General features: G+C 35.0%; 1 protein-coding gene across 2 annotated transcripts in view; it reads left to right on the top strand.

Annotated features, from left to right (window-relative positions):
• The window catches only part of LOC145662773 (uncharacterized), a 356070-nt gene that overhangs the window by 33212 nt on the left and 300630 nt on the right, over window positions 1-22228 (top strand). The window contains exon 2 of one of the 2 annotated variants that reach the window (XM_081728643.1): window positions 9681-9727. The exons of the other annotated variant lie outside the window; for it this stretch is intronic. Coding sequence (XP_081584769.1) covers window positions 9716-9727 — 12 coding nt within the window. The 5' untranslated portion in view covers window positions 9681-9715. The remainder of the gene's footprint in view (window positions 1-9680; window positions 9728-22228) is intronic. 2 annotated transcript variants of the gene reach the window in all.

Below are 22228 nucleotides of genomic sequence, written 5' to 3'. Positions count from 1 at the left end.
TAAACAGAGATGCTTCATCTGGGTTGCTGAGCAGACAGCTGAGGAGGCAAAATGTTGTCACAATGCTTCCTTGGTGACACGTGTATGAATTACTGAAAATGTATTTTTACTACACTTTTCAACTGATTTCTAGAGAAAGTGTCCGTAATACGGAGGTAAATAATACCTATAAAAGACAGAAAAGACTGTCCGTCTCCGTACTAGAGAGTGTCCGCTTTATAGAGGTTTGCCAATATGTTTTTTTCCTATTACAGTGTTTGGGGATTATAAGATATGTCCGTTAAGGAAGGTGTCCGCTTTATAGAGGTGTCCGTTAGTAGAGGTTTCACTGTAATAATCTGAATTTTAGGATATGCAGAAGTAATTATAAAAGCTTTGCTACAAAAATACCTGCACAGACTATAATTCAATGAGCTCTGAAATACAAAGTAACAAAAAGCCTATAAGATTCAGTCTACAGAGCAATTGTTACTTAAAGAATGGACATACACTACTTCGAGTATCGAGACGAGAAATGTTTACGATACTTTTCGTCTTGTTTCGATTCTCATCTCCAAAGCGAGACGATAATCTCAGTTAGTCTGGTCCCGTCTCGAATGTAAAATTTCAATTCTCAATTTTGTGTTTGTTTTAGAAACGAGATGAAAAATTCCTCTTTTCGTGGGCAACATTAAACAAAACCGAAATATTCTTGCTAAATGTCACGTCTCTGATTGTAATGGTATGACCTGAGCGATAAATTCGGTTGATATTCGTTGATTTTACCTTCTACGACTATTATTACTATTACTATATTACTATTACTATTATTATTATTATTATTATTATTATTATTATTATTATTATTATTATTATTACTATTATTATTACTATTTTATTAGTACTATTATTAATAATATTATTATTACTATTACTATTACTACTGTTATTATTACTATTATTATTCATGAAGATTTGATAGTTCAAGTATTGAAATATCCGAGTATGCAAATATCTGAATATAATAAAACGTGTGCCATCATCGTCGATCAATCCGCATTCAAACCACGAACCTTCAGATTACTGGTCCAGCGCATTGACCACTCAACCACGATCACTACGCGGTAAATGATTCGTCTTTAGTGCCGTTACTTTAGGTTTGTTTGCATCCGCTTGCAAAGTGTTTGTTACATTTCTTCGTCTCAAGATCTTTCTCTGCCTTCGTAAACATCTGATACTCTAAAAAGAGTTCTCCACCTTAGTTCGACAACTGCCTAAAGTGATCCTCGCAGTTCGAAACCTTCCCTTCTTCTATTTCACAAAATCTCAATTTTTGTCATAATACGAGTGCTCTCCGATCATTTTTCCCCAATTCTAAATCTGTGTATATAAATCATTACTCTCTGTCTCCATACTTGAATCTCTCTCTCTCTCTCTCTCTCCTTCTCTCCGTCAATGTCGCCCAGGAACTCATATGGCTTGAGACCAAACCTTCGACTCTTGAAACCAAATGTAGGTTCTCTAGTAATGTGCTATCGTAACTCTATAGTTGTTTGCTAAAACCAGTGTCGTTTAGATTTTATTCGGGGAGGGGGAATCTCTGCCGATATAAGAGTTTCGCTTTTTTATTAGTGTATTACTATACATTTGATCAAACAATACACATGAATCTCAAGGGAGGGGGAATTACACCCTCCTGTCCTACCCAAATGACGCACCTGGAGCATTTGCTAGCAATAACTGAAAAGAAAATAAATGAATCATTGGATAACACTCATTTCCGTCAGTAGATATTTTAGAGCTCTGTGCGTGCATTACAGACTATAGGAAGCTCAAAACCTACTGCCGTTATTGGCAATTTCCATAGATTTCTTGGGAAGCATCTTACTAGCTTGCAGTCTTTAAAGAACGGAAAGAATGAAACTAAAGGTCTTTATGAAGCTCTGGGAACATTGTGTGACTTTTTTGAAATTTAGGCTCTTAAAAATATTTGAGAACAAACGAATGGAAAAGACTGTTTTAAAGCTATAACGTTGTAAACTTGATTCCTGTTTCTTTTCAGCTGAATGGAAAGAGTGTACTACACCACACACTGCTTTAGACAAGGAGAGGTGGCGGAGGGGGAGGAATTGTGTTGAATACTAGAAGCAACTAATCGATTGAGATATGTATTTCTGGATGCATAAGAAAACGGGTCAGGAGTTTATTATTAATTTGGACTTAGAATTTGTGTAACGATTTCTATGCCGCGAACAGTACCACTGCAATAAACAAAAAAATAAATGTAGGTGTTCTACGTTTTATACTCACCAAAAATGAACGTTTTTTATCTAGCTGAGTATTTTATACCATTTTGTAAATAAACAAAGGAATACATTTGCACTAAAAGCAAAAATGGGCCATATTAACTAGCTCAGAAGTTCTATACCATTTTGTACTATTTAAACAAACGAAGGAATAACTTTTGAGTGAGCTATTCAATTTTGCAGCAAGAAGGACCATTTTAACTAACTCAGAATTCTATATCATTTTGTACTACTCAAATAAACGAAGAAATAAATTTCGATGGAGTATTTACTTTTGTACCGATCAGAAAATAAAAGATGAAATGAAATCTTTGAGTTTTACGTTCCGCGGTTATGCCGGTTAGGTTAAAGGAGACGGTGATGATGAGTAATGAATGAAATGGTAGAATGAAGAAAGTGGGAAGAAACGGGAGAACCCCGAGGAAACCTACGCACTCGGTGTTTGTCCACCACATATTTCACTTGGCAGTGGCTGGGATCGAACCCGGGACCAAAACACAAAAATTAAATTTGAGTGGACTATTTCCTTTTGTACTAACTGGAAAAAGTGATGGGCCATTATAGCTTTTGTATTATTCAAGTAAACGAAGGAGTAAATTTGTACTTACCACAAAAGGCGAAGAAGGATCATTTTATACCTGTGTGTGCTATTCAAATAATGGAGAGAATAAATTTGAGTGGTCTATTTTTGTACCAATCAGAAAAAGAGCGAAGAAGGTCCTTTTTAACTTGCTCAGCAATTTATACCTTTTTGCATCATTTAAAAAACTAAGGATAATTTGAGTAGTATATTCAATTTTGTACCAACGAAAAGGACCATTTTAACAAGCTTAGCATTTTATACCTTTTTGTGCCATTTAAAGAAGTGAGTAAATAAATCCGGGTGTCCTATTTTTGGTACCAACGAGAAAAAAACCATTTTTAACTGGATTTGATTTTTTATAATTTTTGTAATATTTAAACAAACGAAGGGATAAATTTATGCGAACCAGAAAAATAGTGAAGAATGAATAAATTTCGTTGGTTTCTTTACTTTTGTATTAACGAGAAAAAAGCAAAGAAAGTCCATCTTAACGAGCTCAGCATTTTATACCTTTTGTGTCATTTAAAGAAATGAATAAAAGAATTCGGGTATCGCATTTATTTTTGATCCCAGTAGAAAAAAGCGAACAATGATCATTTTATCTAGCTCAGTATTTTATACCTTTTGTACTATTTAAACAAACGAAGGAATAAATTTGTACCAACCAGAAGAAAAAGCGAAGAAATGCCATTTTAACTAGCTGAATATTTTACACCACTTTGTACTACTCAAATAAACGAAGGTATAGGTTTGAGTGACCTATTCAATTTTGTACCAGAGAACTGCCATTTTAACTAGCTCAGAATTTCTATACCTGTTTGTGCTATTCAAATAAACGAAGGAATAAATTTGTACTAACCAGAAAAAGTGAACAAATTTCATTTTAACTAATTCAGAATTTTAGATCATTTTGTAATACTCAGATAAACGAAGGAATACATTTCTGTGACCTATTATGTCTTGTAGCAAGCAGAAAAAGGAAAGAATTAACATTTCGTACTAATCAAATAAACGAAGAAATAAATTAGGGTGTCCCATGTAGTTTTGTACCAACTACGAAAAAAGTGAAGAAGGTCCATTTTAACTAGCTCAATATTTCTGTACCATTTTGTGCTACTCAAATAAACGAACGAATAACTTTTGGGTGGTCTATTTTATTTTTGTACCAATCAGAAGAAAAGCAAAGAAGGTCCATTTTAACTAACTCAGCATTTTGTACCTTTCTGTGGGATTGAAATAAACAAAAGAATAAATTTGAGTGGTTTATTGAGTTGTGATGCTAGATTTTGTACATTTGTGTGTCACCCAGAGAAAGGGCCCTTTAAAGTAGCATTGCTAAGTAAATTTTAATTGCCTCTCTCGCCACGTGAAAACGCATTATAGAAGCAGCTTTTGTCTAATGAAATTACACTAAAAATAATGTTAATAGCCGTTTGCCTTCCGCACTAGGAAGGTGCCCTATATTATATAAAATACGAATTTGCGCTCAATAGACTATACCTTAGGACCCTCACTACTCACAATACAAATGTTAGGTAGCGCATTCGTAACGTTGCTTTAAATATCCGCAGCAACAGAAAGAATAACTCAGCACTTTTTATAGATGGTGGGCAACATGGAACTTCGAAAACTTTTCTCTTCCTGAATAAGCTGATTTTACTTTGATATGATCTCTTCTTCGTCTGGTTTTCCTTCTGCCTTTTCCTCTATCGACACAGTGATTTAAAATGGCCAAGCATGCTGTTTCTTTTTCTTTAGTATGTCTTCATGTCTTAATAACGCTACTTGCTATGGAGTCTGCTTTATACAGTTAAGTTAAAATTAATGTATGATGCTACTCTCTTCTGTAACCAATGGTAGCTCTGGTTGGTTAAATCTTACGTTCAAATATGTAGTTAGTGACCGGGAAACTTTCGACTTTAGCGTCGCCGTTAGTATTTTGTCAACCTATATTAAATGTAAGGCTTAATGCGCTGGAAGCACTTTCATTTACCATATAACTATGAGCCTTACTTAGTGGCAGGGAGGCAATTTAAATTTACTTAGCAATGCTACTTTAAAGTGCCCTTTCTCTGGGTGACAAAAATATACAAAATCTAGCACCAAAACTAAATAGACCACTCAAATTTATTCTTTCGTTTATTTCAACCCCTCAGAAAGGTATAAAGTGCTGAGCTAGTTAAAATGGACCTTCTTTGCTTTTCTTCTGATTGGTACAAAAATAAAATAGACCACTCAAATTTATTCCTTCGTTTATTTGAGTAGCACAAAATGATGCAGAAATATTGAACTAGTTAAAATCGACCTTCTTCGCTTTTTACTTGGTTGGTACAAAACGAAATGGGCCACCCTAATTTATTCCTTCGTTTGTTTGAGTAGCACAAAATTTTAATTATTTCCTTTTTCTGCTTGCTACAAAACTGAATAGGTCACATAAATTTATTCCTTCGTTTATTTTAGTGTTACAAAATGATATAAAATTCTGAGTTAGTTAGAATGAATCTTCTTCGCTTTTTCTGGTTAGTACATATTTATTCCTTCGTTTATTTGAATAGCACAAACAGGTATAGAAATTCTGAGCTAGTTGAAACGGCATTTCTCGGTGGAAGAAAATTGAATAGGTCACTCAAATCTATACCTTCGTTTATTTGAGTAGTACACAGTGGTATAAAATATTCAGCTAGTTAAAATGGCATTTCTTCGCTTTTTCTTCTGGTTGGTACAAATGTATCCCTTCCTTTGTTTAAATAGTACAAAAGGTATAAAATACTGAGCTAGTTAAAATGATCCTTCTTCGCTTTATTCTCGTTGAAACAAAAGTAAATAGGACACCAGAATTTTTTTGTTCATTTCTTTAAATGACACAAAAAAGTATAAAATGATGAGCTAGTTAAAATGGACCTTCTTTGCTTTTCTTCGTTAATACAAATGTAGAGAAACCAACGAAATTTCTTCATTCTTCACTTTTTTCTCCTTGGTACAAAAGGAAATAGGACACTCAAATTTATTCATTTTTCACTATTTGTCTGGTTGGTATAAATTTATCCCTTCGTTTGTTTAAATATTACAAAAAAGTATAAAAATTCTAATCCAGTAAAAAATGGCCCTTCTTCGTTGTTTTTCTCGTTGGTACAAAAGGAAATAGGACACCCGGATTTATTTACTCATTTCTTTAAATGGCACAAAACGGTAGAAAATGCTAAGCTTGTTAAAATGGTCCTTTTCGTTGGTACAAAATTGAATAGACTACTCAAATTATCCTTAGCTTTTTAAATGGTACAGGGGGCGCGGTGGCTTAGTGGTAGAGCGTTTACCTCCGGTGCTTGGGGTCCCTGGTTTGATCCCAGCTCGCGCCGTGTGGACTTTGTGGTGGACAAAGACCGTGCTCGTGGGTTTTCTCGGGATTCTCCCGTTTCCTTCCACATTCTTCATTGCACCATTTCCTCATCTTCCATCATCACCTTCTCCTTTAGTCTAACCGGCATAAACGTGGGTGCTCTAAATCGCAACAATGCCCGAAATTTCCCATCCTTATGAAGCGGTTTTTCTAGAGATAAGGGATCACTGTCTTTGTCAGCTCGTAAAGGCAACTCTTCTTCTCTACAGAAAATGACAGTTTCCACTAAAGCTCTCAAAGTAACTCTGTTTTGTTCTTTTTCCTTTCTTCTTTGTTCACTTAGTTGCGTAGCAACATCCTCCATTTTTGATGTCATGATCTTGAAAGAAATTTCTGGTGCCAATATTGAAAACTGATGGAATTTTGACGTAGAATGATCTCTAAATCTTTCAGTTGCGTCTTTCCAATAGTCGAAAGGTTTTGATACCAAACTTCCAACTTTCTGATGCACACCTTTTTCTGCATGTTCTGACGAGAATATAGCACAGTATTTACAGTAGGCTCCACATTTCACAGGAGAAAATACTTGCCATTCCCATTTTGTCATCCAGTTTCTCTGAAAACACAATTTCCTTTTTCCATAACAGTGAGTCGGGAAAATGAAAGATGTATCAGGTACAAGCAGATTAGTCAACACAGTTTTTCTTTGTTGATCTGTCAGTGGGGGATTTTTTGGATTCGTATTAAATATATAGTTCGAAACTTCGCAGATGCCTGGGAAATTAACACTCACAACAGCTTCTGTAGTTTTACGTGTCGTTGCGCAGACTTCACACTGTTTCTCAGATACAGTTTTCTGTATTACCAATTCGGCTTCAGTCACAGCCCCATTTTACCATTCAATCACTAACAACGACTTTATCACTCACAACAACCTCTGTTCCTCTTTCTTTCTTACTGTCTTCACTTTCATCTGTAGCTATTTTCTTCGACACTGGTTTAAAGAAATTATCTATTCTCTTCATTTTATAGGCAAGTAATGCAATGGCACAGGGGACGTACGCTCTTCTTATAAAAATTTACTTCACTTCTTTTGAATCACTAGTGAAGAGCTAAGGAAAGCGTATTTTATACTGCTTCAAACAAACTTTTTACTAGAGCTAGCTCTTGTATTTTCAGGAGTGTTTGAGAAAAGTCTCAATATATTGTTTGCGCCATATACCGACTCTGTTTGTCTGCCAGTTATTAATTGGTGGGATTTACATTTCTCCTTATTGCGTGAGAGTTCAGAGGGCGCCGCTCCGAATGTTCAGCAGAAAACAGTACCCACTGTTAAGGCGCAAGTTATGTCACGATTTGGATGCAGGAAACAGCATTTCTTATTCGCCTTTGAAATAAACTATCTGACTAAAATTTTACATGCTATTATTATTATCTAATCGTATTCTATTATTAGAAAAGACAGAATTCATTACAAAACATATTGCAATGAATTTTGGGTGATTTATTTTAAGAAAATACAGTAATTAAAAAAAATTGTAAGTGGTAAAACACTTTGGATTCCTAAAAGTTGTTAATGAAGATGGCAATGAAATAGTTAATATTTCACACTCTTATAATAATAATAATAATAATAATAATAAACTAGCTAATTAACTAACTCAGAATTAACTAGCTTAGTAAATACACTCCTGAAGAAATGATGGGAACATCCACTTGTCCAGTTGCACAAAATACCAACAGGAGTAGACTTGGACAGGCACATACCTTTAATTATACTAATAATTACTCATTCCCTATAACTATCGCTTTGTTCCCTTTAAAGTTCATGTCACTAGCGAAACGAAACCAGATGAGAGGCATTTTTGTGTTCTCCCTGTTGAAGTCCAAACTTAGTTTTCACCTCTTTCTTCTTTTACAAAAGGAGCCGTCTATTTTTATAAACGGGAAACAAAAATTTCGACAATAAAAGCAGTATAATTTTCTTTCGATAGTTATGAGACTATTTTTACAATTTGCCGCTCGTCTTTCTACTATTAAGGATGTCTTCTTTTATTTGCAAAAAAGAAGAAAAAGCTACACTATTCCATGTTCTGCTAGACTTCCTCGTAACTAGTAAGTTGTCAAATATTTTCGCTAAAATATTATTATTATTATTATTATTATTATTATTATTATTATTATTATTATTATTATTATTATTATTATTATTATTAATAATAATAATAAAAAGAAGAAGAAGAAAAAGAAGAAGAAAATTAAAAAAATGAACATTGTTTTATGTGGAAAATGATACTCTCATATATGGAGAAACATATTTATTTTTACGTTTTTCAAGCATCTTTTGGCCCAGGGCGAGATGGGGTAAAGGGAAGGAATCACTCATAGCCTTATTCAAGGTAATATTGGTATGCCATTTCTAGTATGTTGGTATGCCAGATAGTAACTCAAAGTAGACCATAGGTAGGTACTGAAAACTGACCCTTAAATGTCTAAGTTTAATATTTAGAATGTATATGTGTTGTTTTTTTCTTAATTTTTCTTGCCTTACTTCCTTTTTTTAGCGTTTTACCTCTTCTTATTTTTTTTATCTTTATGAAGATTTCGGGGGAAGACATGTCTCACCTGTCGCCCCCCTGGCTACATGCCTGCTCGTGGAAGAAAACATGTAGATGAATGCATAAGTAGGTTTAATATGTGTCACGTAAGTTACCAATGTTTCAGTATTGTTTATGCTGCAAAAAATTATACTTAGTATATTCTGAAGCGCTAACCTATCGTTTTTGAAGTATTAAAACAGATTGCATTCAAAGTTAGTGATCTGGTAAGTTTTTCTTTAAAATGTACAAAATGTCACATACGTTACCAAATGTCTCAGTAACTTACGTGACCATAGTAACTTATGTGACTTCAAAGAACGCGTCTGATATAGAACAAGGATTATTTCATCAATAATTGTCATTCTATAGCACAATGATATAAATAAGAATCTCCAAAGTGATGAATAATTTTCAATCTAATAAAAACGAACGGCGATCGACGGGATTGTATTTTCAATCAAATTCGTCGGTTTGGCTTTTTTTTTTTTTTTTTAAATCACAAATATTCAGCTTTCTGATTTCTTTGGTTGAACTACTACTATGCCGAAATTATTAAATGCAATAGTGCGTTTGGTGCAAAAGTTCAAATGAGTCTTTTTTTTTGTGCTTTAAATTAAATGTAGGTCACATTCTTAAACAGGATTTTTTTATGGACCATTTCACTATATAATCTAATCTTTTTCATTATTTTATAAATGTGTCATTTACAAAGAAGATTACTTAAAACATATATTATACTTTTTTATTCTTTTATATTAAAATATAAGAAAAAATTAAAACAATATTTTAAAAATGCAAACGGAATATAAATTTAAAAGCGTAATGAAGAAAACAACCTCTTTTTAGCACACTCGGTATATTTTATCTGCAAATAGGTAGGCACTGAGACGGAAGAAAATGGAAAATTTCAATGTGGAATCCGGTAAGTGTTTTAGAACTTAATTTTCTTCCTTTCTACTAAAATTTCAACTTTAGTATAGTAATTGTACGTACATTCACATATGTTACTTGCTTGTCACATATGATTCTTTCGTATACACAATTCCAAAAGTGCATTACCACCTACAATTCTCCATTTCCTGCAATAGTAGGCAGCCCCAAAAGCACGAAAGTAGTGTTGGTTGAGAATTCGAAAGGCATTGAATCAAACCTTAATTCTGTTACAAATATATCAGTGTGGCAAACTGCAAAAAAAGAGAATGAAGTAAATTGTTAAGAATCATGGTTTTATTATTGTGAGGGAAGTGGATGACACAAAAAGTTAAAAAATGATCTTACTTAAGCAGTCGAAATAAGATGATGGTAAGAAATAGGTACCAGAGGAAAGCAGTGTCTTTTCTTTCTAAAAAAAAACCTCGGAAGTCAGAAAATAGGTTACGTAATGTAAAGCTTTAATATTAACGCCTAACAGCACAGGAAACGGAAAGATAGACAAACACAGAATAAGGGACACCAATAGGTAGTAGATTTGCGGGCCTCCTATGCAAGTTAAACAGACGGGACCCTACTTGTAAACCCAAATGTTATAATAATAATAATAATAATAATAATAATAATAATAATAATAATTATTATTATTATTATTATTATTATTATTATTATTATTATTGAAAACTCGTTTCCTTTCTCAATCTGATTCTGCCTAAGAGCATGTCTGCATATAGCGGTCATCTGTGCAGTTTTTGTCAATGAGCGGTTTCAAAGGCCAAATGGGATGGAAATCTCCGAGAAAGAGGGACAAAAACACTTTCTTATGATAAATTCTAGATCAAAGTTCGAAGCACTTATTTTTGACAGGTGATTTTTTCTTTCTTTCTTTTCCGGGAAGAGAAAAGTTTTGGCGCCTAAGAAATTACAGTATACAATATTTTGGAAATTTGCAAGGTGGTTTATTTCGATTGTTATTTGTGGTGATAAAGAAATTCTCATTGGAAGACATTATTGTAAAAATTAAGTTTTGTTTCGTCAACCATCGCAAGTCTTTGGAGCCCCATATGCCTCCCTCAAGATCGAATGGAAAATTTAGGACATGGATATATCGATGTTGATATATTTGCGATATCGAGTGTTGATGTGTCAATATCGATATTCACGATATCGATATATCGATATATCCCACAGGTGTAGGTACGAGAAATGATGTTTGAAATGTACCGGAATCAATAATCAAAATTTAAATATGTTCTTGCATTCCGTATCCAACGTTGAGGGGATTGGGGTGAAGCCGAACAAACATTTTACGCCAAAAAAGTTTGTTAAAATAAAAGTAGTTATACTTCCCCCTTAATAGAAAACTAGTACTGTAATTTATGCTTTCCCTCTGTTTCTGATTGTCATCAGAAATCGGCGACAATACAGATACTTTACATAGTATAGCAATGTACTCTATAATTTTTCACAACTAAGCAAACCCGAAGATGAAATTCTTGTGATAATAAAGTGAAATGTTCTACAAAATAATGATAATTCATTGTCCTTATTTTTGTCAGCAATTTTGACACAGACTCAGAACTGATAATGAGAGATTATTAGAACTAGAAATGCGAGATTAAATGCTTTTTTTCTGCTACACTAAAAGATGTCTGCATTTTGCTGAGGTCAGTTTTAATATATAAGTCCCTAGCTAACTGTGGCCACCATGGTTTCGAGGTAATCGCTACTGGAAAGTGTTAAGTTTGTTGACTCAGATCTCGATAGTTTGTTAAAAGATATTCAAAAAGTCATGTTGTTATTTCTTCGTTACAAAACACTTCTGAATGACTATATTCATGGTGTATTACTGAACTTACACACTCCGCGTAAAAAAATTGACAGCTAACACCTTGCAGCTAGGCCATCCAATATATATCTTATTATCCCACAATCGTTTCAGTTAGAGTGACCCCCTCTCTCTCCTCCTTTACTCCTTCCACATTAAAATCAGCAACAACATGAGCACAATACTAATTTCAAAATATACATGTATTTGTGCCAATAAAGGGAAAAAATCAAAACGTGAAACGAGATTCATAAGTTGATGTAGAAGGAAACTTAAATATATCTCAAAGAAAAATATAGACCAATAGATATCAGTCAGAGATACAGAAGTGAGACAGAGAGAAAAAGAGATAGAAGAATAAAAAGGGAAGAGAGCACAGATAAAAATATTGCATTTAAACCTATTAAGATAAGAATGTAATATTATTAAGTTCCCTTTCCAGAAATCCAACAGTAATATAGAAATAACAATTTTTAAATTGTCAGAACTATTCAAATAAATAAAAATTCATTAAGTCACTTTCAAAATGAATACCAAACTTGCTGATCAAATTAAGTACTCAATTTCCATTGAAACTTAAAAAGTTTCGATAAACATCTAGGATCATGCCAAAAGTTTAACACACATCCTGTCTCTCCGCGTGGTTCGGTTGCAAATTCGAGTGTTCATTAAACGTACAGATCTTAAATACATTGTAATGAACAAAGTAGGTCATACCTTCCATTCCAGAGTATTAATGCAAACTGAACAATATATATCTATATCTATCTATCTATCTATCTATCTACCTATCTATCAATCTATCTATATATCTATATATCTATCTATCTATCTATCTATATATATATATATATATATATATATATATATATATATATATATATATATATATAGAGAGAGAGAGAGAGAGAGAGAGAGAGAGAGTAAAGGGAGAGAAAGAAAAATTTAATAAATCCCATTTTACTGCTAAATTTCTATCAGAAATGGCCTAATGAAAGGTTATCATAATGAAAAGTTACGAATGTCTAAAGGGAAAAGTGGATGTTGGTTCCTTATAGATGTAGCAAATCTTGCATATTTCTCTTTTCGTACGTGGGTAAAACAAATTGAAGAATTAAAGGATGGAGACGAATTTTGTGTGAAATTAATATAAATAAAATTTCTCTTGAAATAACCCAAATAGAGGCAATTTTCTAACCGTTTCTGAACATTTGTCTGTTCCGAATATCCACTTTCGATTTCATCTATTACGGATATAATGTTGTAATTCGCAATGATGGAATGAACACGCTAGAGCTGAAACGGTCATCACAGTAACACGGTGATTCGTTTGAGAATCGCCGTCGGCGTGGGAGACTCGAGTTCGATTCCAGACTGATGTGGTTCGGATTTCACCTTAATCAGCAGGTCCACGTCTCATATAGCTTCGCCGCTGAACGAGACGTTAAACTCAAAAATTACTCAAGAACTCAACTTGATTAAGACCCGGTAACCGACAGGAAGGAATATTTTATTTCCCTGACATACTTTGTGTGTATGTGTGTATGTGTGTGTGTGAGAGAGAGAGAGAAGATGCAGGATATGATAAGGAAACATCAAGAAAGATTTATAGAGAGAAAGAGAGAAAAAAGAGAGAAACGAATATAAATATGAAAACTACTTAACATTACTCTGTATGATGAAGACTGCACACAGTTTTTATTCGGATTTTCGCCTTGTAACTTCTCCAACCAACGTTGGTAGCGAATGTTTTATGAAAAAAAGTAGTACCCGACGGGGATTCTAACCGAGATATTCCGTTTGGAAGTCTAGGAAGGTACCAATACGCCAACGGTTACTCTACCCGAAACATATTGTTTAAAAAAATAGTGTTTCTTTCGAAGAACAATAACACGAAAAGTTGATACTACAGACCAATTAAGTGTTTCGGATTTTCCTAGTAACTTCCATAATTATTATTTACCCTTTCCCAACCAACATTTGTAAATTCTTTCTATCATGACAGAGGTGCTCAATTCCATATTCTTACGGATTGCTCGTTTAGTATGAGAAATCACTCTTTGATTCTCCGCGATCACTTCGTGAAAAAATGACCTTTTCTTTGAGCAGGATTCGTACCTCGCTTTGAACCTACACGATTCGTGAGTCCAGGAATTACCCCTACCCTACACTGCCACCTGAAACTATAACTCAAATCTTTCATGAGGTTCAGATTCAACGTTAATCAGTAGGTCCACGTCTCATATAGCCTCGCTGCTGAACGGGACGTAAAACTCAAAAATCAATCAATCAATAACTCAAATCTTACTAAGTTCAGTTCTGCTCTTTGGAACGAACGACCTTCTTTTTGTAAGGTTATTTACGTCAAAGTGAACGCCGAAATTTATATATTCGGGGACCTGAAAACAAATTAATGCCCACTAATAAACGAAATAACATGCAATCCAGAGAAATTACACAAAATAATAACATACTATGCAGTAATTACGCCCTTCAAGTTCAAACCCCATGCCGTAAATGTCGCCAACATCTAGTAGCCCGCTTGCTGGTAAATGTCGATCGTCGCTATAGCCACGTGTCAAAGGATTTCTGCTAATGTGTCACTGGCGGCAGGGTTTCGTCGTGTCGAAAGAGAAATCTAGAGTCGGGGTATAGAAGTTACCACCGCCTAGCAGCGAAGACTTCATTTTCGTCCGCGCTTCTTCGATTCGTCGCGGAGAATCGCGAAGGGACCAACACGAATTATCGTCAGTCATGTGCATGGGGGTATTATTATATACTAGCTGAATATACCCATTCTTCTCATGGGGGAGTATTTGGATGTCAACGCGTGGAGGAGTATCACCATTCGCTTCAGCGACAGTAAAAAGTATGGATTTGACACTATTATCGGTCATTTTGCTCTCTTTTCACATGTCTCGGTCCCCCCCTCCGCGTTCCCCCGAGCGGCACACAATGGTAGGTGAATTCGCAAGTCATCGCTAATAGAATTGTCACCATTGATCTCAGCAACCTCGGAAATTATGGATTTGACACTTAATATCGGGCATTTGTATTACTTTTACATGTCTCATTTTCCCGCCCCAGTGATTCCCGGTCCGCAGCCAAATAGGGTGAATTTGAAAGTAATTCGATTGGAGATTCACCATTGATTTTAGCGACCGCGAAAACTATTAAGTCGATAGTAATATCGGTCATTTTCTACTACTTTTACATGTCCCGGTAAACGTCGCCCCTGAAACTCCATGGTTCGAATTTTAACAAAAGTCCTTCGCCTTGGTCTGGTGCCTGGACCAAGGTATCCGTGACCAAAATTTGATAATTCTCGTTCAACTTGTCTGGGCCGGATGTTGGTCCCGGTAAACGCCCCCGTGAGACCCCTCTGGTTACGATTTTGATAAAAGTGCTTTGCCTTGGTCTGGAACCTGGACCAAAGTACTGTCAGTCCACTCGTCTAGTCCCCGAGCCGCACACAGACAAACAAATACACAAACAATCTCTGTTTTATTTATATTAGATTATTTTTTCCTGACAAATTGTCCCTAAAGTTAGTTCCAGGGGCCAAAAGTAACTCCTTCCTCTACATCATGAAGTGAAAAATCTTGGGATGAGTGCGTATAATAGTTTGAATGTAGATGGCGACTATTACCGATCATTTGAACGTGAATAAGGGAGAACCATGAAATAAAGTAAATAGACACGCGTTATTTTGTCGTAAAATTGCATGACGAGCAGATTTTATCTGATCCCAAATGGTTATCTGATCCCAAATATACACAGTTAAAAGAGCACTCTGATTATCCAAATTTCAAAGATTTCAACGATTTATCCATCTACAAGCGACGTTTTCATCATCACCTCGGTGGACAAGTCGAAGGAGCAATCACCTAGTAATCAAAGGATTGGTGGTTCGTGCCCACCCCATGATATTTCTTTTTTACTTTTTAAAAGTGATTTTTAGACTCACGTTAATGTAAACAAATTACGGACTTAGGCGAATTAACATTTCTGGAAGTAATTTTTGTGGTTCATTGGCGTTTCGTCTCATCTTTGCCGCTGGTGGTATAATTTTCAAAACGGATTTGGGGCCAACGCGAATCGTCGCTGCGGGGCTGCTGGTTTTCGGCGAGAAGTCACTAGTTATGCATCGGTGGTCCACCGGCGCTTAAGGCATGTGGAAAGTACGCTTATAATAATAATAATAATAATAATAATAATAATAATAATAATAATAATAATAATAATAATAATAATAATAATAATAATAATAATAATAAATTCAACTTCACTGTGTAGTTGTTATTTCAGCGAATAATAATATCAATATGCGGAGTCAATCTAACGAACGTTCTTTGAAGATTAGGCAGTTCTTCCATTTACGTTTCCGTTTGCAGAAAATCCACGCATGTATTGTTTATGCACCATAGTCCGTGTGACATTAGATGGGATCGATCTTATCTATACATAAAAGTCGGGACCAGTACTACACATGTTATTGTCCAAGAACTCAAGCTTGAGTGCAGCGTTAGAAAATATTTACTTACGTCTTGTGCACGTGGACACAGGTTCAAGTCCTTTGGGGACTATAGAACACAGTGGTTCTTAACATACTTTAGCCAGAAGTGTAAGTCCCGTCGTTAGGAGCTCAGCTATTCGGTTTATTCTTTCGTAGTAATTATTATTGATATTGTTTGTACAGGTAATTGCTTTTGTCTTTACGTATTGTTATGCTTTTCTTTATTTTAAAAATATATCCAAATAAATGTGACCACAATTACTATTATTTTGAATGTAAACGCCATTTACAATTGATAAAGAATAAAAATTTTACGTCCCAACGTAGCAGGAAAAAGTAAAAAACAAAGTGGGACTATTGGGGTTCGAACTCATAGTTACTGATTTCAAGGGTATTAAAACCAGCTTCCGAAAACCGCTTGACCATAATGATTACGCTGAGTAACACCCAATAATGTATTCAGGTTCTATATTGCCCCTATTGGGAGAGTGCATTCGAACACCAACACTTCCACTTTTTTTTTAAAAAAAAATTGTTTACAGTTACGTTGGAATTTCAGGTGTTTGTTCTTTATCAATTGTAAATGACGTTTACATTCAAAATAACAGTAACTATGCTGGTGTTAATTTGGATATAACTTTAAAATAAAGAAAAGAGTAAAAGCAATACACAAGGACAAAAATTACCAGTACTAAATATTATCAATAATAATTACTACGAAAGATGAAAACGAACAGCTGAGCTTCTAACGATGAAACTTACATTTTTGGTTAAACTATGTTAAGATCCACTGTATTCTATAGTTCCCAATGGACTTGAACCTATGTCCACGCGCACAAGACGTAAGTAAATATTTTTGTAACGCTGCACACAAGCTTGAGTTATTCAACGATAAGATGTGTAATACTGGCCCCGACACTTATGTATATATAAGATCGATCCCATGTAATGTCATACGGACTTTATGGTGGATAAACCCCACGTGCGTGGATTTTCTAATATTATTATTATTATTATTATTATTATTATTATTATTATTATTATTATTATTATTATTATTATTATTATTATTATTATTATTATTATTATTATTATTATAAGCGTACTTTCCCCACGCTGTAAGCGTCGGTGAACCACCGTTTGGCAACTAGCGACATCTCGCCGGAAACTGGCGGCCTCGCAGCGACGATCCGCGGTGGCCCCACTTCCGTTTTGAAAATTATACCACCAACGGTAGAGATGCGACGAAACGCCAATGAACCACAAAAATTACTCCCCAAAATATGTAAATCGCCTAAAGTGCGTAATTTGTTTACTTTAAGGTAAGTCTAAAAACACTTGAAAAGTAAAAAAAAAGCATCCTGGGGTGGGCGCGAACCACCAACCCTTTGATTACTAGGCAAGTGCTCTTTCGACTGTAAGGCACATAAACAGTATACTGCAGAAAGATTGGTGGTTCGAAACTCAGACAAGGAAAACAGCAAAATATTATTAAGCAAAATATTTCTGTTGTTGAGATGAAAGAAGTGACAGACAAGAAAATAAAAGTTTCAGATATAGATCAGTATTTCCTTTGATATTGCCCTCGAGTATTAAAACTGCCGTAATAATTGTTAATCAGATAATAATATTGTGCTTTTCTTGCGGAAAATGTTTATATTCAGAAAGGAGCAACATGTTCTTAACAGTGACATATTTTGGGTGCAGACGGAGAATGCGGCATACAATACAACAATATTTGGACCGGATAATTTTGCTGTCATGACACGCAGAAATACAATTTTCAGTGGTATCCTCAGTAGGGCAATAAGCACAATAAATAGTATTACTTAGTCCAATGTTATGTATTTGTACATCTGTAACAATTAAATTGTGTACAAGAATAAGCCAAAGCAATTTAAGATTACAAAAAAGAAATTTCGCCATAATATTGGTCCAAATTTGCGACCATTTAAGAGTTGGGAATTGCTGCTGTATTTCAGGAACATACTGATTAATAAAAATGAAAGAATTTTTATAGTATCAGTAGTGATGAGTATCCGCCGCTGTCAATTCAAATATACTGGCTCTTGTCTCTTCTCTATGGAAGTAAGTAATAGAACCGGAAGGATTACTTAAGTCAGCAAATTTTATTCACACTGAGAGAGATTATTGAGAAATGCAAAAAACAATAAGATTGCATTGAAATAACGTAAATTTGTAATCACAAAATATTTTACACAAGAGACCTTACTTAGCTCAGATTCTTTTCCAATTAAGATTTACAAACACGAAAAAGTCTTACATGAGTATAAGGTGTCCCCTCACCCACATGACTCTGAATTCTCCTCCCGTTTTTGGCTGCTTCCGTCCTCCCTTTTGCCAGCCTGTATCCTCCTTATATCCCTCGTGTTTATCACACTTTAATTATGTTTCTAATAATTAAGAAGCCTCTCTTGTCCCTTTCGCAAGGTTGTTTTCTAAAAAAAAAAAAAAAAAAAAAAAAATTAATAGTTCTTCTTAGTACATATTAGATTATCTTATCCATTTCTTTCTCTTGCAAAATCTGTTTCCCAACACATTCCCCCACTGTATCAGTACATAACTCGAACAATACCTTTATGTGTGTGTCGGTCTTATCCTTTTTCTTGCAAAAATCTGTCCTGGCAGTGAGCCACTTAACACTGTCACAGAATGTATTAGACTCAAAATAATGTGAATCATGTTTTAAAAAATAATAAAAAAAGGAATTCGTAAATGAATAAACAAGAATAGAAATCGCAATTCACACTCACAACATCTCACTGTATCACAGTATAACGATGTTCTACACTACAACACAAATTCCATGAACACAAGAATATGGTATGACCCAGTCCTCCAGTCCGCTGAAGGAAGGATAGAATGTCGCCCATTGGGTGTGAAAATTTCCGGGTGCTCGTCACCTGGACCTCTTCATCTGTAATACAATCCACCGGAGGAAGGAGTACAACAACCCGTTGTTGTCTTGAAATACCATGATAGTCAATTGACAAGTCTGTTTCTATGAGGAATCACTACACTAGCTTGGCAGTAGGTTGAATGGGTGTGGGAACCATCTTCTTCTTTGGAGTTTTGGAGGAGACGTCTGCGTCATTCAACGGAAGCAGAATCCAGCATGGAGAATCGAACCAATGTGCACCTCCTGTACGGTCCTCGATGTTGCTTGAGGAGATGTCTGCGTCGTTCAACGGAAGCAGAATCCAGCATGGAGAATCGAACCAATGTGCACTATCCTCGATGCTACTTGTGGAGGCATTATTGCTTGAGAGGATCAATGGATGAGAGGTATGATGAATGACGTGAAAGGAAGGAGATAAAGGAGAGGCTTGTATGTTTGTTTGTTGTGTAGGTGGGTGGGGTATTGTTTTTATACCAGATTTATTTGATAGGAAAAGGACATGCTTTTCTCAATTAAGGCAGAGACATGACAGTAACTTCCCAGTGCAATTTCAATTATATATTTTTATTTTGTTTGTCGCTATGTGTGTGGATGGGTAGAAGAATGATAATTAGATGCAGCAAATTACAGATCTTTGGGTGAAAATCAGGTTAATTTGTTGATTAGAGGTAAGTTCAAAAGGGAAAAAAATGTTTTAAAAAATAGAAGGAGGAACTAAAGGAAATTAAAATCGAAGTTTCTTTTCTTTTCTTTTTTCTTTTTTCTTGAATGGATTCGCCAGTACTTTGTGCCCGGTACCTGGGGATAGGTACTGTTTATATAACACAATTACTAATTCTTTGTGGAGTATAATATGGATTAGCGATGGGAAGGGGGGGTTGGAAAAATGGATAGTCAATCTCTGGTTGGAGGGGAATACCCACATGTTGGTAGGTTTTGTGGGCTAGGTATTTTTTGTAACAGCATAGCCCTAAAATGATTAACAGTAGGAATGAGAGGGGAGTAACTGTAATTAATGTGAAATCGGAATAAGAGAGTGCAAGGATAGGATGCGGAAGTTGGGATAGCACTGCGACCCATTTTATGAGTATAAGATGTCCTCTCACCCACATGACTCTGAATTCTCCTCTCGTCTTTGGCTGCTTCCGTCCTTCTTTTTGCCAGCCTGTATCCTCCTTATATCCCTTGTGTTTATCACACTTTAATTATGTTTCTAATAATTAAGAAGTCTCTCTTGTCCCTTAGGCAAGGTTTTTTCTAAAAAAAAAAAAAATAATAGTTCTTCTTCTTAGTACATATTAGATTTCCTTATCAATTTTTTTCTCTTGCAAAATCTGTTTCCCAACACAATACCTATTATTACTATGATAATAACAATATAATTGTCTAATATAAGTTTTAATACTCTCATGACTGATTAGAGCGTAACTTATATCAAGAATAATATTAGTAAGGTGTGGGTACATACGAGACCAAGGGAGAACACTGACTAGCGAATCTAAAGATACATAAAAAAGACTTTGTTTTAGTAACACATCTGTGATTGAAGAATCATACACACAAAGTAAAGCGCATGAACGGTGTAACAATAAACTGCGGCATTGTTGGCGAATATTTAAAATACGTAAACTTTGAGATTTGTTTATGCCACAGAAAGTATATTGCGTGGCTGGTGATTGTATGTTCATATTTGACAGGTAATGTCAAAATTTGACCAAGAAACCAGAATTGTGAAAATGCGAATACATTAAGAAAATAAGCATGACAATATAACGTAAGGTCTCGCAACTTATTATCATATAGAACAGAAATTACCTTAGCCGTGACTTGCGAATAATTATAATCTATGGTTTCTTTTAATGTGCGCCGCCAGTGAACTCCTAAAAGTTTAAAACCATCAACAAGAGTCAAAGGCGTGTGATAAAACTGTTCAGCCTCAGGGTGAAAACAAAAAGTTCAGTTTTGTGATAATTTGGAACAGCACCCGAAATACCAGAAAAAAATACTAAGCTCAGTTTGCACCACTTGTAAATCTGCAGCGGAATTAAGTATGACGTGGATATCATCAATGTAAGCTTGAATGGAAATGACCCTTGTTTCAATCCGGACACCTGGAAATAGATTATTAAGTTTGTATACTAAAGATGCATTAGCTAAACTGTATAAAATAGAACTTAAGGGAGACCCCTGAGGGAGACCTCTTTTCACCAACAAATGCTGAGAAAAATACCATTACAATGTATTTGGAGTAAACGATCGGAAGAAAGTGATTTTATCATAGAAATAAAGTGAGGTCCTATACCATAAGACAGCAGTAATTGATATAAATAATCGAGATGGATATGATCAAAAGTTTGTGCTATATCGACTGATAGTAATGCCGTGGTAGAACCATGAACTTAACGCGACATACAAAGGGGGCAAGATCCATGACCAAACTGAAATGGAGACAATAAACGTGTTAAGACCTGCCCTAGTCTATTTACAAGAAGACGAGCAAGAATCTTGTAGTCAGAATTAAGTAACGTAATAGGACGATAATCCTGAATACAAGTTGAATGTGCATGTTTAGGAACTAATACCAAGAAAGCCTTTCTTCGTGTGCCTAATCAAGTAAGGCCGACTCCAAAATTCTTTATACATTTGAGTGAAAAAAGGTAACAGCAAGTCAGTAAATATTAAGTACATTTCATTGGGTACCATGTCAGGACCTGAAGATTTATGTCGTTTAGCCATAAGAATGGCATGTTTAACTTCATATTCTGTAAATGGTGCATCTAGAGTATCTCGATCGGCAGCCTCAAAGCTAGGAAGCATAACAAAAAAGAGGAAAGAGGAAGTATTTACTGGAGATACATTCGTATATAAACTGGTATAATAATTATAAAAGCATGGAACCACTTGATTACCCTCATGCACAGTGTGAGTCTGATCCACAACTTTACTCGTAAGTTTACGTTGACCGCGTTGGCGCTCTTTACAAATTTGCTGAAGTGTGCCACATTCTCCGTTGCATTACAACTTTGTTTTCCTTCTGACTAAGAAAAAAAAAATAAAAAAAAAAAAAACTTATACGCTTCCGATACAAAGATAGCAGGAACGCTTTAAGCTCTTTGACCTTGACAAACACGGAAGGAGGCATAGGTGCAGGATATGCAGAGTAATAGGCATGAAGTAAACCAGTGTAATAATTAAACTGGATATGATAATCATGACAACGCTTCTTACT

The sequence above is a fragment of the Thermobia domestica genome, chromosome 10 (assembly GCF_964235325.1).
Source record: "Thermobia domestica chromosome 10, izTheDome1.hap1.1, whole genome shotgun sequence".
Classification (NCBI taxonomy): Eukaryota; Metazoa; Arthropoda; class Insecta; order Zygentoma; family Lepismatidae; genus Thermobia; species Thermobia domestica.
Note: the sequence above shows the minus strand (reverse complement) of the source record. Positions and strands in the feature narration are given on the sequence as shown.